The sequence below is a fragment of the Rhinolophus sinicus genome, linkage group LG01 (genome assembly GCF_036562045.2).
Source record: "Rhinolophus sinicus isolate RSC01 linkage group LG01, ASM3656204v1, whole genome shotgun sequence".
Lineage (NCBI taxonomy): Eukaryota > Metazoa > Chordata > Mammalia > Chiroptera > Rhinolophidae > Rhinolophus > Rhinolophus sinicus.
The window spans coordinates 109,917,185-109,932,456 of NC_133751.1; the positions used below are offsets into that span (position 1 = coordinate 109,917,185).

The 15,272-nt window shown below is 39.3% G+C and overlaps 1 protein-coding gene across 1 annotated transcript; it reads right to left on the minus strand.

The window, feature by feature from the left end:
* Positions 1-84: 84 nt before the first annotated feature.
* POLR2D (RNA polymerase II subunit D) lies at positions 85-15,264 on the minus strand. Its single transcript, XM_019718006.2, has 4 exons — positions 15,107-15,264; positions 10,173-10,353; positions 6,041-6,136; positions 85-4,725 (listed from the first exon to the last, which is right to left on the minus strand). The coding sequence occupies exons 1-4, from the start codon at positions 15,177-15,179 to the stop codon at positions 4,647-4,649; spliced, it is 429 nt and encodes a 142-aa protein (XP_019573565.1). The 5' UTR covers positions 15,180-15,264; the 3' UTR covers positions 85-4,646.
* Between the last annotated feature and the right edge of the window lie 8 nt (positions 15,265-15,272).

A 15,272-nucleotide genomic window follows, 5' to 3' on the forward strand; every position in this document is an offset into this window, starting at 1 on the left:
AAAATAGTACAAGGGAGACAAAGGCAAGGAAATGCTTGCTCCGCTCCACTGGACACTGGAGGAAGAAAACGGTTAACACAGAAAAGCATGAACAGGAAGTACAATTTCTTTTATTTGTCCCAGTAAGGCTACACTGAGAGGTTGCATCCTGTGTCTGTATCCTCATGTGTATAAAACAGCACCTGACACAAAGAAATCCCTCATTAAATGGCAATATGCTCATTGAATTTTCTCCATTTTTATAGGAAAAATGATCACCTTTTAAATCTTTGAAAACTAATTAGGTTCAACATTTACCCATTAATCTAATTGGATGTAACATATCTATGTCCTTTAACCTTTTTAAAATGGGGGTCTTAATATTTTACTTTTAAATGTTGTTGACAAACGTCTTCACCCTTTGCCTGTGTTCTCCGCTATAAATTTTATCAGTCTGTTGAGTAGCTTTTTAGTGATTTCAGTTCTTAATTTTTGCGTAATCAAGTCATTCCGTATTTTTTACTTCTTCTATCACTAAGTTTAGAAAGTACTGTTTTTCAGGTATCTCACAACGTCTGTTGCCTTTGAGCTTGGAGAACTGTTAGGATCTCCATCAACAGATGTATCTGGGCTGTGCGTGGCCACAGACTGGTTCATACGCTCAGGAGATAGAGGTTAGTTTGAAAGAACATCAGCCCATGAATCGGGAAAAATCCTGTGCCTGGACCACATTTATTAGAATTACAAACAGAAATACTGGAAGCCTTAAAAGGTGATAACTCACATTTATTACTGTTAGTACTACTGCTCTGTGAACACTGTTCATCTTTCTGAAATCCTCTTCGATTTCAATGGCCTCCGGACATTTGTCTTGGGAACTAAGAGCTGTGCTGTCCAATACAGTAGCCACGAGGTGTATGTGACTATTTTAAAGGAATCAAGTTTAAAATTCAGTTCCAGTCCTACCAGCCTCAAGCGCACAGTAGCTACATGTGGTGAGCAGCTGCCGTAGCAGATGGTGCAGAGTATTTCTCGCTGCACAAGGTGCTGTTGGACAGCTTGTCTTGTCTTTCAGAATCCCCAGGTTCTTCCTGGGCTCTTTTTCCCCCGCCTCAACCCTATCTCATTGAGTCCTCTCCTCCAATTTTATTATTCCAGGAACATTCTTGCTCTCCTTGCAGCTCCACACTGACCCTTCTGAACATGGAGGCTGCTTTAACTCAACATTTACTAGTAAGTACCTGCTAGGTGCCATGCACAGGGAAACGAGGCACATGTAACAAGTCTGAATGTTACTCCACGTCTGGTGGTACTAGCAGCAGGCCTGCGTTCACTGTGCTGTCGCCATTCACCCACCTGCCATGACGAGCCAAGAAGCCCTACGCAGACCCACTGCTGACCAAGTTCTACTTGGGGCCTGCAAACTCCGGAGGCCCATTTTTCATACCAGGGTCACATGCAGATATTTTTGTCCAGTTAGAGATCCTTACAGCAACCTGAAGGCAGTAACTACACGCATTTCTTCAATACTTTTCACAAGTCAAGTGCAGGTGTAGGTCCTTGGTGGTAACTGCTTTTATATAATACTAAATTACACCAACAGGAGGTCTGACCTTTGGCCCAGAACTCTCTCCAGGGGCAATTTGAGTATTCACTAAATATTAAGTATCAGGAAATCCTTGCCAATGTTCCTAAGTCCAACAGTGCCTGCAGAGGAAAGTCAGTTTTAAAATGCATGTGTTAAATATTTCAATGAACTGCCATGCTGTCTGCTCTCAAATGCTTCCTAGAAAAACAGATAAAGCAAATATTACAAGTGTTATCTATTAAATATAGGCGATGAACACACAGGTGATCAGTATCTTAGGCTTTCAGTTTTTCTGCATGTTTAAAATTTCTCATAATAAAAGTTGAAAAAAATGTCACACCACTGGCATATCCTGTGGGGCTTCAGCATTTTTTTCAGTAGTTCGTTCCTTTTTAGTGATTACTAAATAGTATTCTACTGCATGGATAGGTCACCTTTTGTTTATCTACTCACCAGTTTGTGGGGATTTGGATTGTTTGTGGCTATTAGGAATAATGCTGCCTTGATTATCTACATACAAGTCTTTATGTAGGCTTTATGGTTTTATTAATAAGCTTAAAACATTAATGTTTTTTAAAAATGACTTGTGCTCAGGCCCCATCCAATAATGCTATTTTTCAAGCCTCAAGTTCAATAAATTTCAATAAGACCATAATGACTAGAACTTTCAGGAAAGGTTCTCTGGGCCTACCTTTTCCCGCCATCTCGGGGCATGTGGAGGCCTGCTGGGAACAGAACTTCTAAAACGACAAATATATTTGGAAGGCTGGGGTCCCAGGCCATTTTTGCTGGCTATAAGTGGGGTCTCTGGAACCAGAGAGCATACAGCTCTTCTTAAAACTGCAAGTGTTTATGCTCGAGATGAAACTGAATTCTATCTAGGCAAGAGATGTGCTTACAACACAGTGACCCCTGGTGGCAAAGCAGACAAAGCCAGAGTAATCTGGATAAAGGTAACACTTGCTCATGGAAGCAGTGGCACGGTTTGTGCCAAACTCCAAAGCACCCTTACTGCTAAGGCCACTGGACACAGAATCTGTGTGATGCTGCACCCCTCAAGGATTTAAACTTATTGAAAAGCAAATAAAGTGGATTTGTTGTCTTGTTAAAAAAAAAGAAAAAGGTGAGGGTTTGACAACATGGTATCTTTTTTTTTTTTAATTGGGGAAGGGGAACAGGATTTTATTGGGGAACAGTGTGTACTTCCAGGACTAACATGGTATCTTCTTATTTTGTTTCAATGTGTCCCCCAATTCTGCTTTTGCAAAATAGCACAATAAGCCTAAACAAATATTTCAGAGATGATTAAAGGGTTTGCAGGGTCTCCTGATGACTAAACAAGGAGCGGCTCTCCAGGACTGTAGAGAACAATGTCTAGCAGAATGCATTCTCTAGGCTGAGTCTAGAACATAGCGTGAGGTTGTTTTTACAAGTACTTCCCCAGTAGGAGTTATTTTTACAGAACCTGCTCCAAATCATCGTACTACCACTTGCTAGTGCCTAACTATATCCAGGCCACTTTACACACTTTTGGACTCTCATTCAGCTCACGGACTCCTGGTGTCCGGGGTCGTGAAAATGGTGGCCCTGCACTGTTCTCGCCAGGCACCATATACACCGGGGTTGTAACTGAGGTCAGTCATCCAGGTCTGTTCTTGCTACCTACTGCTTGGTGCCACACACACATGGACCTGCCTCTCTTAAACGGTAATTTGCACACTTAAGGAGGAAGCAATTTGGTTTGTTTTCATAGTCTCGTACCAGTACCAGTCGATATGCTACCGAGTTCTTGCACTAATTTCTGTGAAGCAAGTTGATTACCACCTTTGTATATATACTTGCTCATCTATTGATCATAATAACAGCTAACATTTATTGGGACATAATATATGTTAGACACCAGTGGGCTGTACCTTCTCAAAATATCTATGGAATATACTATCATTATCCACATTTCACTATTGAGAACACTGATGAGTCTCAAAGAAGTGAAGTTGCCCAAGGGTGGAAAGATTACTTCCTTCAATTTTTTTGAAGGAAATAATTGTCATTTCTTTCAAATATTGATCAATAAGAACACTAGTCACTTAGAAACCATGTCATTTCACAAATTGACAGGATTTGTAAAAATAAGAATATTTTATTTTTGCCTTAGCCAGCAGCTGACATAAAACTATTTTGATTTTTAAAGCCAGCTTTGTTCTTCCCTCAACTCTTTCCATGGATCGTGAATTCATTTGCAGCCAACAAGTGTTCCAAAGAAAAATTCCCAAATTGTAAAGAAAACAGGCATACTTCCCTTCAGCTAAAAACAAAGCTAGAATGTTTAGTGATTAATGTGTTTCCCCGAACTTGCCTCAGCTCCAGTGACTTCACTGCAGTGACTCGGGAAGGGGCAGGCTCCCTCCATCCAAATCACCCCCACCACAGAACACCTGTTGCCAAGCAGCAAGGCAGAGGTTGGGACAGGATGCTACATACAGGGAGATTTTGGTGCGTTCACACCTTCACTTCAGCCTATGAAGGAAAAAATCTTAACTTGGCAGTGACAGAATATTTTAGGATCACCTACTCCAAATCTACATTCTGTGACAGTCCAAGAAAACAGGCAAAATCGCTGTTGACATGAAGCCCATGGGCCCCCAGTACTTAGCAGTTATCCTCAGCTGTGACTGCTCTCCATGGGGAGCTGCTTCGTCTCCTGGGCTAAGCAAATGACACTGAGGCTCTCTCACGGTTATTAACACTATCATCCCTTTCTAAAGAATTTCAAACAATCCTACAGGTCTGGTTTAAGTCTTCCTTTTGCATTTAAATAAGACTGGTTTCCCATACCAGTTTTATATGTTCTAGGATAGTTTCAAAAACTATAAACACATTGAAGTTAAAACATGAAATATTAGGAATCAAAAATAACACAGGCCCAAAACCATGGAATGAGGTAGTCAGTGGTGTGGCTTAAGAAGCCCCAGTGTCTTCAGTGACGGCAGAATTTCTGTGTGGGTCAGCCCCGATCCTGGGCGACAGTGGCACTGTGCTGGGGATGTGGTTCCCTTGGCAGCAGACTGATGTCTGGAGATTAATACTGAAAGCTGCGCTTGGTCTGGATATCATCAAGAATCTGCTGTAACTCCTCATCCTCAAACCGTCCCTCCAGGCTACAAGAAGAAACCGAAGGAAACAGGGCCTTAGTGAATGACACGTTCCCTACACGCTTCCTTTGTGCACACTAATATTTGAGCACCACGTACCCACATCCCCACTTACTTCTAAACAGACACTGCTACCTTTCAACTATATTTCTTTCCTTTTAAAAACATTATGAAGTATTTCAAACATCTAAAAAGTACAGAAAATAAGTTAACAGTCATCCCTACTTGATTCAGATTTCTTTAGTAAACACAACAGGAACAAACTGATGCCTCTGTGTATACTCCCCATCCTACTGAAAATAAGACCTAGACGGACAATCAGCTCTAATGCATCTTTTGGAACAAAAATTAATATAAGACCCGGTATTTATTTCATTACATATTATATTGTGTTATATTATATTATATATTATATAAAACCGGGTCTTACTTTACTATATAGTTTTACTAATATTTTACTATATAGTAAAATAAGACCCGGTCTTCCATAATATATAACATATTAATATAATATACTGTAATATATTATAGTAAAATAAGACTGGGTCTTATATTAATTTTTGTTCCAAAAGACGCATTAGAGCTGATTGTCTAGCTAGCTCTTATTTTTGGGGAAACATGGTGGTTGGTACCTTCCCCTCCTCTACCCCACAAGTAACCACTATCCTAAATTTGGTATTTATCATTCCTATGCATATTTTAATACTTACTACATGTATCTATAAGCAATATGCAGCAATATTTTTAAACTTTATAAGAAATGGCATCATACTGTATCTGTCAGCAATTTTTTCGCTCACAATTCATTTTGGCATTTGCTGACATTCTTCCATGTTGTCCTAGTTCATTAGTTTTTTCACTGCTATGATAAACACTGTATGATCATATAATGATTCATTTACCCAGTCTCCTATTGACTGACAGACTTCTGTCAGTTTCTGCTATCACTAACAATGTAGCAGTGAATACTGGAACACGTGTCTCCTTTGAAACTCTGAGTGGCTCTCGGCATGTATCCAGGAATGGAGTTTTGGCTTGTGGGGTATGTGCATCTGTAACTTTACCAGGTGTAGCCAAATTGCTCTCCAAAGTGCCTGTACTAATCTGTACCCCACCATCAGTGTATTAGAGTTTCAACTGTTCTACATTTTTGCTGACAGTTGGTATGCTATAAAATCTTCATTCTCACACTGTTAAAAAAGGCACTCTCATTCAATGTTGGTATCTATCCAGATTTTAAATGCACACATCTTTCAGACACAGTAATTCTACTTGTAGGAATTCATATCCAATACACATTGAACTTCTCCCCGCCACTTACCTTGGGATTAGAGCCTTGGACTCCTCGGCAGTCTCTGGACAAAGGTTGGCCAAACAGGCCAACTCAAACTTATGAAGCTTCTTCTGAAGCAACAAGCTGATTGGGGGGGTGGGGGGGGAGAAGAACATCAAAAAATTATGAGTAAGAAAAAGGGCATCAAATGCAGCAAGGAAGAGAAACAGTAAAGCACCTGCAATCTTTCCATTCTGGTCAGAGTGCTGCCAAATCCCTCTTCCAAACTCGCTGGAGAACAGGAAGTTACCACAACACCAGCCACACAATGAAAGTAAGAGAGCAGTTTGGGCAGAGAACCCCTGCTATTGTGACTTTTAAGAAACCTACATGCCTCAAGGACTATACAGTCTTCCCCTAGGAATTTGTTTTGTAGCTCTCTGCTCTTCCTACCACTCTTCCTTGTTAGTAATTTTATGTCATACACATGATGTTAGATGTCCCTAATCTATTAGGTATTTGATTTAGAGGAAATTCTTTTATCAAAATAAATAAATACAGGCTTACCTTACTTAGTACAAATATATGTATAACCTGTATCTTATTTTAAATGTACTTCTAGTTCAAACTATATAAAAGAACACTGTCAATACAAATCATGTCTCGGACTTTCATTCCTCTACCTCTGAAAATAGAACTCATTCATGGTAAATGTGGTTTCAGAGAGGACTGTAATTATTTGTTCAAAAACAACACTTACTGTGCTTATTACTCATTATAAGCATATTAATGTACAAAATTTAGAAAATACAGAAAGACAGAAAAAATGAAAGCTATCCATACTGACACCTAAACATTACCATCTAAGTATACCATTCCAAATATTTGCTTTAGAATATAAACTCACCCCTTCTTTTCTGTAACTCTTGTCTTTTAACAAAAGTACGAGTATTTTCATTTTGTAAAGCAAATACAATAAACTCAGTCACATGGGAAGTTCATAATGTAACATATGTATGTGGAGGGATCTGTTGTAAAATGAACACATGCTCATTTACAAACAATACCAAAAAGTACCAGTAAGGTGAAAATAACCTGAAATCCTACCTATAAATAACCACTGTTAACATTTTCATGGAGATTCCCTTCTCGTCCTCTTTCTGTAACACTTTTAAAAATAAAAGGAATTATACCAAACGTTATTCCGTGACTAGCCTTTTTGTCACTCGACAATACGGTAGCTGTTTTCCATGTTAGTACACACAGCTCTACCCAGAGCAGCCCATTCTGCTGAAAGTTTGTGCCATAAGTTATACATCAGGTTTTCTGTGTCGAACATTTCAGTTATTTCCAATTATTCACCATTTTAAGTAATCCTTTTTGAACATCACTGTAAATGCATACTTCTCTGTGCACTTGATCAATTACTGTGTTTTAAAAATAAACTCCTGGGCGTAGAATTAGTCAGAGGATAGACTCTCTGGAAGGCTTTTCAGAGACAGTGCCCTAAAATGGCTTTATCAGTATACACTTCCACCAGCAATACATGACAGTGCTCACTCCCTCTATTTATTACACTAGGTTTCCCCTTCTTTTTAATCTTTTTAAATCTACTTAGCTATTTTACCATTTATTTGACTTCCTTGAAGATGAACATTATTTCATGTGCATTACATAGCCATTTCAAGTTCAAAATGTCAGTCTACCCCCAATTAACATATATATTTAGTGCCATTCTAAATCCTCAAGGGAATGAGCAGGGGAGCTGAATAAAATGATCTTAAATTTGTAAGACTGAGCCATAATCTGGGTATTATTTAAGGATATTAATCCTTTCCCAGTTTTTTAATACTTACTTTTTTTAAAAAATCGTATTAGCATTAAAATTTTTCTGGATTTAGTTGGATTTCCAAAAGGAAAATTTTAGTTGCCAAATATTTCAGAAATGCAATAAAGCGTTACATATATGTAATGAGCTCTTATCTACCAAAACTACGTATTTATATTTATTGGTCTGACCTTCACTGAAGTTCTTTTTTTCTGGCTGGACATGAGAAACAAGAGTAAGTACACCAACGCTGTCTTTATTTCTTTGTAAGCAATAATTTGAGTCATATGGCATTTTACTTGATATAGGGCAGTTAAAAATATTTATGCAAATTTATTTACTTATTTCACTAATTATTTAGTGCCTACAATGAGACTGACAGTGATGAATCTGACCAAGTTCCTGCCTTCACTAAGCTAACATTCAACTCGTCAATGAAGTCTCTCCACACTTAAAGTCTTTCTAACCATGGCCCAGACAGTATATACCTTCACTCGTGCTATTACACAGCACTTGTGTGCATCATTGCTTACATCTAAATCCTTAATTTCTTAGGAATTTATTTTGGTATAACGTATAGAGTTCAAAATTTTGCTTTACAGTATTTCCCCACTAACTTACACTGCCATCTTTACTATATGTTGGACTCATGTAAAATATAGGAAATTGGTATTTGAATCTGTTCCTGAATTTTCTATCCTGTTCCAATGAGCTGTCTATTCTCATGCCAGTGTCACTATTTTTATTTTAATTACTGTCATTTTTAATGTATTTTAACATCTTGTAGGACAAATACCCCTTCATTTTTCTTTTTCTTTTTTAAAAGATTTTATTGGGGAAGGGGAACAGGACTTTATTGGGGAACAGTCTGTACTTCTAGGACTTTTTCCCAAGTCAAGTTGTGGTCCTTTCAATCTTAGTTGTGGAGGGCGCAGCTCAGCTCCAGGTCCAGTTGCCGTTGCTAGTTGCAGGGGGCGGAGCCCACCATCCCTTGCGGGAGTCGAGGAATTGAACCGGCAACCTTGTGGTTGAGAGCCAACTGGTCCATGTGGGAATCGAACCGGCAGCCTTTGGAGTTAAGAGCACGGAGCTCTAACCGCCTGATCCACCGGGCCAGCCCCTCATTTTTCTTTTTTCAAAATTTTTCTGACAAGTCTTACAAATTTAAGATCATTTTATTCAGCTCCCCTGCCCATTCCGTTGAGGATTTAGAATGGCACTAAATACATATGTTAATTTGGGGCAAACTGACAGTTTTACAATATAGAGACATTTCACTCATGAATTGTAAGTACACCTTCATTTACTCAAGTTACTGTTCAGGCCCAACAGTTTGTGGTCTCGTATGGAAGCTTCAGGCATTTCCTTCTACTCTTTTCTCCATGCAATCATCCACACTTGTCAGAGTGGGCTATACTTCATGTTCAGTTTTACCATCTTCATTTTCTGCACACCTAACACAAGTGAATATCTTTCAATTTCATTCTCTATCACAGGTTTTAATGACACTTAGCAGCCCATCAAAGAATGTTTAAGTTGCTTTTTTACCTTTGGCTCTTATAAACAAGGACAGTACTTCCCAAACATTTTCACCAGAGTAGAGCCACAAGCACTGCTAGGTGACCTGGGAGCACAGGCTGAAACGACTTTCTGCAACTGCAAGGTTCTACGTCTCATCATTTAATTCAAGAATTCATATACACCTTTCGTTTTATTCTACAATATGCTGGTATCTGTTTGCTTTAATATAGAGAAGCCTAAAATTACCTACCATCAAGTAGAACTGATCCTCAGGAAGATGGGTGGTCGTCCCATGGCCTCCTGTCTGCCCTAGCACACCACTGCTTCCCAGGGCACATCCAACCCAATTTGAGAAGCAGTGTCTTAGGAAAAAATGCTCAAAGCTGGTCTCTTTTTGATTTTGAAAGGTAAAGCAAAGACCCAGAGAGAAGGCTCCTCACTTATATTTATTAACGTATAAAGAGCTCTAAGACATTTCAGGTGAATAGTAAATAAGTAAGCCCACTTTATTTTTTTAAAAGAAAACCACCCCACAAAACAATGTAATGTGTTTTTTATAGCCATATATACAAATAAATGAATGCATAAAAAAAGATCAGAAGGGCGAACAACAAATTGTCAACAGCAGTTACTGTGCAGGGAAATAACTGGGATTTGGGGTATGGGAGAAGGTGGCCAAAGAGGCATTATTAGCAATTTTTAAATTTTTGACAAAGAAATTATTTTACACACTTGAATCCTAGAGATGATGTGGTGGGTCGGGAGGAAACAGCATTCTACCTGCAAAAGGCCAATAGTGTGGATTAATAAAAACTTTCTTTTAGCACTCACCTGCGGACACTGGCGATGGTTTCTCTGTTTTTGAAACGACTGAAACGGGCTGTGTAGTTTAAAGTTTTCATGAAGACCTCAGAAAGTTCCTGTTCATCCTCGGCACTCTCATTCTGTTGCTTTCGATGCTCCAGAAGCATATGAACTTCTGAATTTAGAAGAGTCTCAGCTGTTTCAAACTCTATTTGTGAGAAGCATAAACTCAGCTGAAAATATTCCTTCAAAACTCAGCTTCCAAATGTTAATTTTTGCCTTTGAAACTAACACAAATCTCTGTCCCTGTAGAAATCAGAGGCTTCCTATCTCATGACTTTATCTTTAACCAGACTTGTGTACCACAAGGCACAATGGAGCTCATGAGACACTAAAATTGAGCTCATTTGGGCTAGACAGTTTCTGACATCAAAGAACCTGACCTAGACATGCTATTAAATAATGACACAGCATTATCCTAATAAGGCCAGTTACTGATTTCAAAATGGAGCATAACCGACAATTATTTCTCTCGCTTGCATGAGCTCATAATCTTTTTATTTCCATAATACTAGTATTATATTCTCAATATTTCTGACTTTTGTAAAATTTAAGTATAGTTGGTATACAATATTGTATTACTTATATTAATTTCAGATGTACAATACAGTGATTCAACATTTTTATACCTTACAATGTGGCCACCCACTAATTCTAGTAATCATATCCCTGTGCAAACTTATCATGATATTATTGACTATATCCCCCTCCCGTCTGGCAACCATCCCTTTGGTCTTTTTTTGTTTTGTTTTGTTTGTTCATTTGTTTTACTAGATTCCAGATATAGGTGAGATCATATGGTATTTGTCTTTCTCAATCTAACTTATTTCACTTAGAATAATATCCTCAAGGTTCATCAATGTTGTCACAAATGGCAAGATTTCATTCTTCTTTTATTGCTGTGTAATATTCTATTGTGTGTGTGTGTATACACACCATGTCTTCTTTATCTTATCATCTATTGATGGATACCCAGGTTGCTTCCACAATTTGGCTATTGCAAATAACACTGCAATGAATATAGGGCTGCATTTATATTTTCAAGTTAGTGTTTTTGCTTTCTTCAGATGAATACCTAGAGTGAAATTGCTGGGTCATATGGTAATTCTATTCTTAATTTTTTGAGGAACCTCCATACTGTTTGCATAGTGGCTGCACCAATCTACATTCCCAGCAGCAGTGCACAAGAGTTCCTTTTTCTCCACATCCTCACCAATATTTCTTGTTTGTTGACCTTTTACTAACAGCCATTCTTACAGGTGTGAGGTGATAACTCATTATAGTTATGATTTGCATTTCCAATGATTAGTGAGGTTGAGCATCTTTTCATGTCTGTTGGCCATCTGTATGTCTTCTGCTCATTTTCTGATAGTATTATTTATTTGTCATTGAGTTATACTAGCTCCTTATACATTTTGGGTCTCAACCCATTATCGGATATATCATTTGTGAACATACTCTCAATTTTAAGAATTATTACGTTAGGGAGGGCTAAGCATTTTAAAACATATTAATAATGTACCCCAAATTCTATTTTTGCATGTGCATAAATCTATTATTTACTCATAGGCCCAGGTCACTGCCTATTATGTACTAGGAACTGGGCTTGCAACTAGAAGCCCTTACCCTCTACATTTCATAGTCAAAGGCCGTTTATCAGTTAGACCCAATTCAAACATTTACCATGATGCAAATCTCTTGCCCTTGACATTCATTTGAAATAATCCTCTGGACCAGTAAGAACACCTATGAAAGCAACCTTTAAAAACTAAATTTAAAGAGAAAAAGAAACCCTTGGCTCCTTTCCAATAATATATGGCAGCCCTTTCCTATATTTTCAGGATAACATCATTAAAAATGCTATCATCTCCTTGGAAAAATCATTATCTGCCTCACATTCCCATAGGAACACATGTTCCTAATACTTACCACCAAGTATTAGAGCTGGATTTTATCTGCCTTTCCCTTATCAGTGCGCTCCGCCAGAGTAAAAGTGCATTCATGTTTATAATCCCACACTGATGAAGAGGAAGCAACAGTGAGAAAAATCCTATTTGACATTTACATGTGATACAGGTATGTTTCCTACTGGGGACATCACAGACATCAGAGCAATGCCTTCCATTTCCTGGGCCAGGCACAAGAGCGTTCCTCTCCCTTCACAACTGTTGGTGTGTGTGTGTGTGGGGGGGGGGGGGGGGCGGGCATTGAGGAGGGTGTAAGGAGAAAACTATTTTTATTTGAAAAGTTCTCATTGTTACTGAATATAACAGGCACACAAAAGCTATTTTCTACTTCAGGGCAGCAGGGTTTGAACGAGAGGAAGCTCAGTGTTGATTCCAACCCAACCTTCTGAGATGGTGGTGTACAGGTGAAGAAACTACGGCCCCAGAGCAATGAGTGCAGAAGGCATTAAGTATCAGGAGGTATGACCCCAAGTCTCTGAAGTGAGAAGAGCAGTGACATAAGGGGGATAAATGCAGCAGCAGCTAAATAGTGGGTCAGTCTCAGCTTCTGAGGCTGCAGCATTAATACAGCCTTAGAAAATGGAAATTAAGAGGCTAAACAAGTTACTACTAATAATTACCTCCACGTTTATTATAGCTGTCGATGTTTTTAAGGCTTCTGGAAAATCAAAGTTAGAGATGTCGCCCCTTCTGCACTAAAGAAATGTACCTGTGAAATATAATGGGATAGAACTCAGGACACCAGGAGACTAGTCACCTGCTCCTTCGATAGATGATTAGATAAAGAAGCTGTGGTATATATACACAATGGAATACTACGCTGCTATAAAAAAGATGAAATACTGCCGTTTGCGACAACATGGATGGATCCTGAGATTACCGTATCATGCTAAGTGAAATAAGTCAGACAGAAAAAGTCTCTCATATGTGGGATATAAAACCGAAAGCAACAAAGGAACAAGAGAAACAAACAAACAAAAACTCATAGACACAGACAACAGTTTAGTGGTTAAGGGTCCGGAAGAGAGGTGATAGATGAGGGCAAAGGGGGTCAAATATATGGTGATGTAAGGAGAACTGACTCTGGGTGGTGAATACACAATGTTGTATATAGATGATGTATTACAGAATTGACACTTGAAACCTACGTAATTTTACTAACCACTGTCACCTCAATAAATTAAAAAAAAAAAAGTACTCAGAAGCTTTCAGTGGTCTTCTCCATTCTTAGTCCTTCAACTAATTACACGTTTGCTTACTTTCCATCCTACAACAAAGGCTTTCTTTAAGTACTTACTATTGTTCCTGTATATCTACATATATTCTAAAATACATAAACTTTACATGCCTGTATCAGCTGAGAAGTTAAGAGATAAGAGATGTTCAGAACTCTGACACATTGTCAACTGATAGGATCTAATTATCCCCAATTCAATAAAATTTTCATGAGTACCAGATGCTACCTGATTTTATCTAAACAAGTATTTTCGAGGTTAAAAAAAACACACTAAGTAAAAAGTACTTACACAAAACCTATATACAAAAAACTGGTTTAATTTATCATGAAATTAAGAAAACCATTTCCTTCTTAGTTATTACACCTTAAAAAGAAACAAATATGTATTTCCATTATGGTAAAAACTTCCATGAAGCTATCCTATGGAAATATTTGCACTTGAGTCTATGAAATAAAAAACTGGAAGCAACCTGTATGTCTATCAATAGATAAATAGTATTATGGTACAAGCTTAAGTACTAGTATCTGGAGCTTTAAAAGAATAGAACCTTTCTATACAATATACCATCAAAAATTTTAAAGCTGTGAGATTTCTATAGCATAATCCCATTTTTGAAAAAAGTGTATGTGTATATGTATATATTTATGAATAAGCATAAAAAGTCGTTTGGAAGGATAAGCACTAACCCGTTTAGTTTCCTATGGGTGAAAGGGTGTTGCATTTCACATTGTATTGTGGATTTAATTTTTAAAACAGGAGGATATTGTTAAGGTTCCCCCATTTACTTTGTAATCAATAGCTGTAGGATGCATTAGTTTAAAATTTGAAGTTTTCTCCTTACTTTGGGTTACTAAATTACAAACAAGGGACATCACAATGCAGACAAAGATCCCTGATAGCAAAATGTGCTTTAGTTGCTGCCATCTGACAAAGATTCTCCCCCTGACCGCTTTCTAGCCAGGCTCTTCCTAGCCCTCTTCCCGACCAGTCCTCAATTTTGGCCCATAAAGTCTTAATTAAAACATTAATATGATTTCTAACAGCTTAAGGCTGTATCCCTAGGATGACCTTAGCTCCTTTAAAGCGCCGGCCTGTGAAAACTGAATGCAGCCAAAATAATTTAGTTTGTTCCAGCCAACAGAGGGCGGGCAGTGGGATGGTAGGAATCTAACTTCCAAAGTTCCAGCTGACAAAACCCAAATGGGTTTCAAAAGGACCAACCCCCTTCCCACTTTCTGTAATTTTTCACTTCCCTGACTCTAAGACCCCCTCACCGCCCCTCCCTACCCTTTCATTCTCCCTTTAAAACGCTGTCACCTCTACACAACGAAGTTGAGTTCAGTCCAAGCTGGACTCTTCTCCCTGTCGCAGCTGCGTATTACTGATTAAAATCCGTACCGACCGCTTTAACAAGTGTCAGCTTTGTCTTTGACGCATCTCTCGGACACTTTGCAGTCTATCAAAGAAAACGAACTACTGAAACAAGGAGCCGCAGCCGCCCGGGGCACCCCCGAGTGGCGCCAAAGGCTCCAGGCGCCCTTCTCCCGGCACCGAGCCCAGCGGCCCCGGCCCTCCAGGTCCGCAGGCGCCTCCTCCCTGCTGGTCGCCGCGCCGGCACCCGCCGGGCCTCGGGGCAACGCCAGGCCTCCGGCGGCCACGCGGAACGGCGGGACAATCGCACGGCCCCAGGCCTCACCTTTCGGAAAGATGAGCTGGGAGGCGTCCTCCTCGACGTCGCCAGCCAGCGCGTCGCTGCCACCCGCCGCCATCGCCGAGCCGCGCGCCGCCACCCACACCGCCGGAAGCGGAAACGTGGAGACCGCGGTGCAGCCACGTCCGGGACATGGCGGAGGGGGCGTGGC

Excerpts from the sequence above, each read along its gene's own strand:
- POLR2D (XM_019718006.2), bottom strand. The coding sequence starts at position 15,179 with ATGGCGGCGGGTGGCAGCGACGCGCTGGCTGGCGACGTCGAGGAGGAC. Across the intron at positions 10,354-15,106 it reads CCAGCTCATCTTTCCGAAAG|AGTTTGAAACAGCTGAGACT; the intron begins GTGAGGCCTGGG and ends TCTCACAAATAG. Across the intron at positions 6,137-10,172 it reads ACCATCGCCAGTGTCCGCAG|CTTGTTGCTTCAGAAGAAGC; the intron begins GTGAGTGCTAAA and ends CCCCCCAATCAG.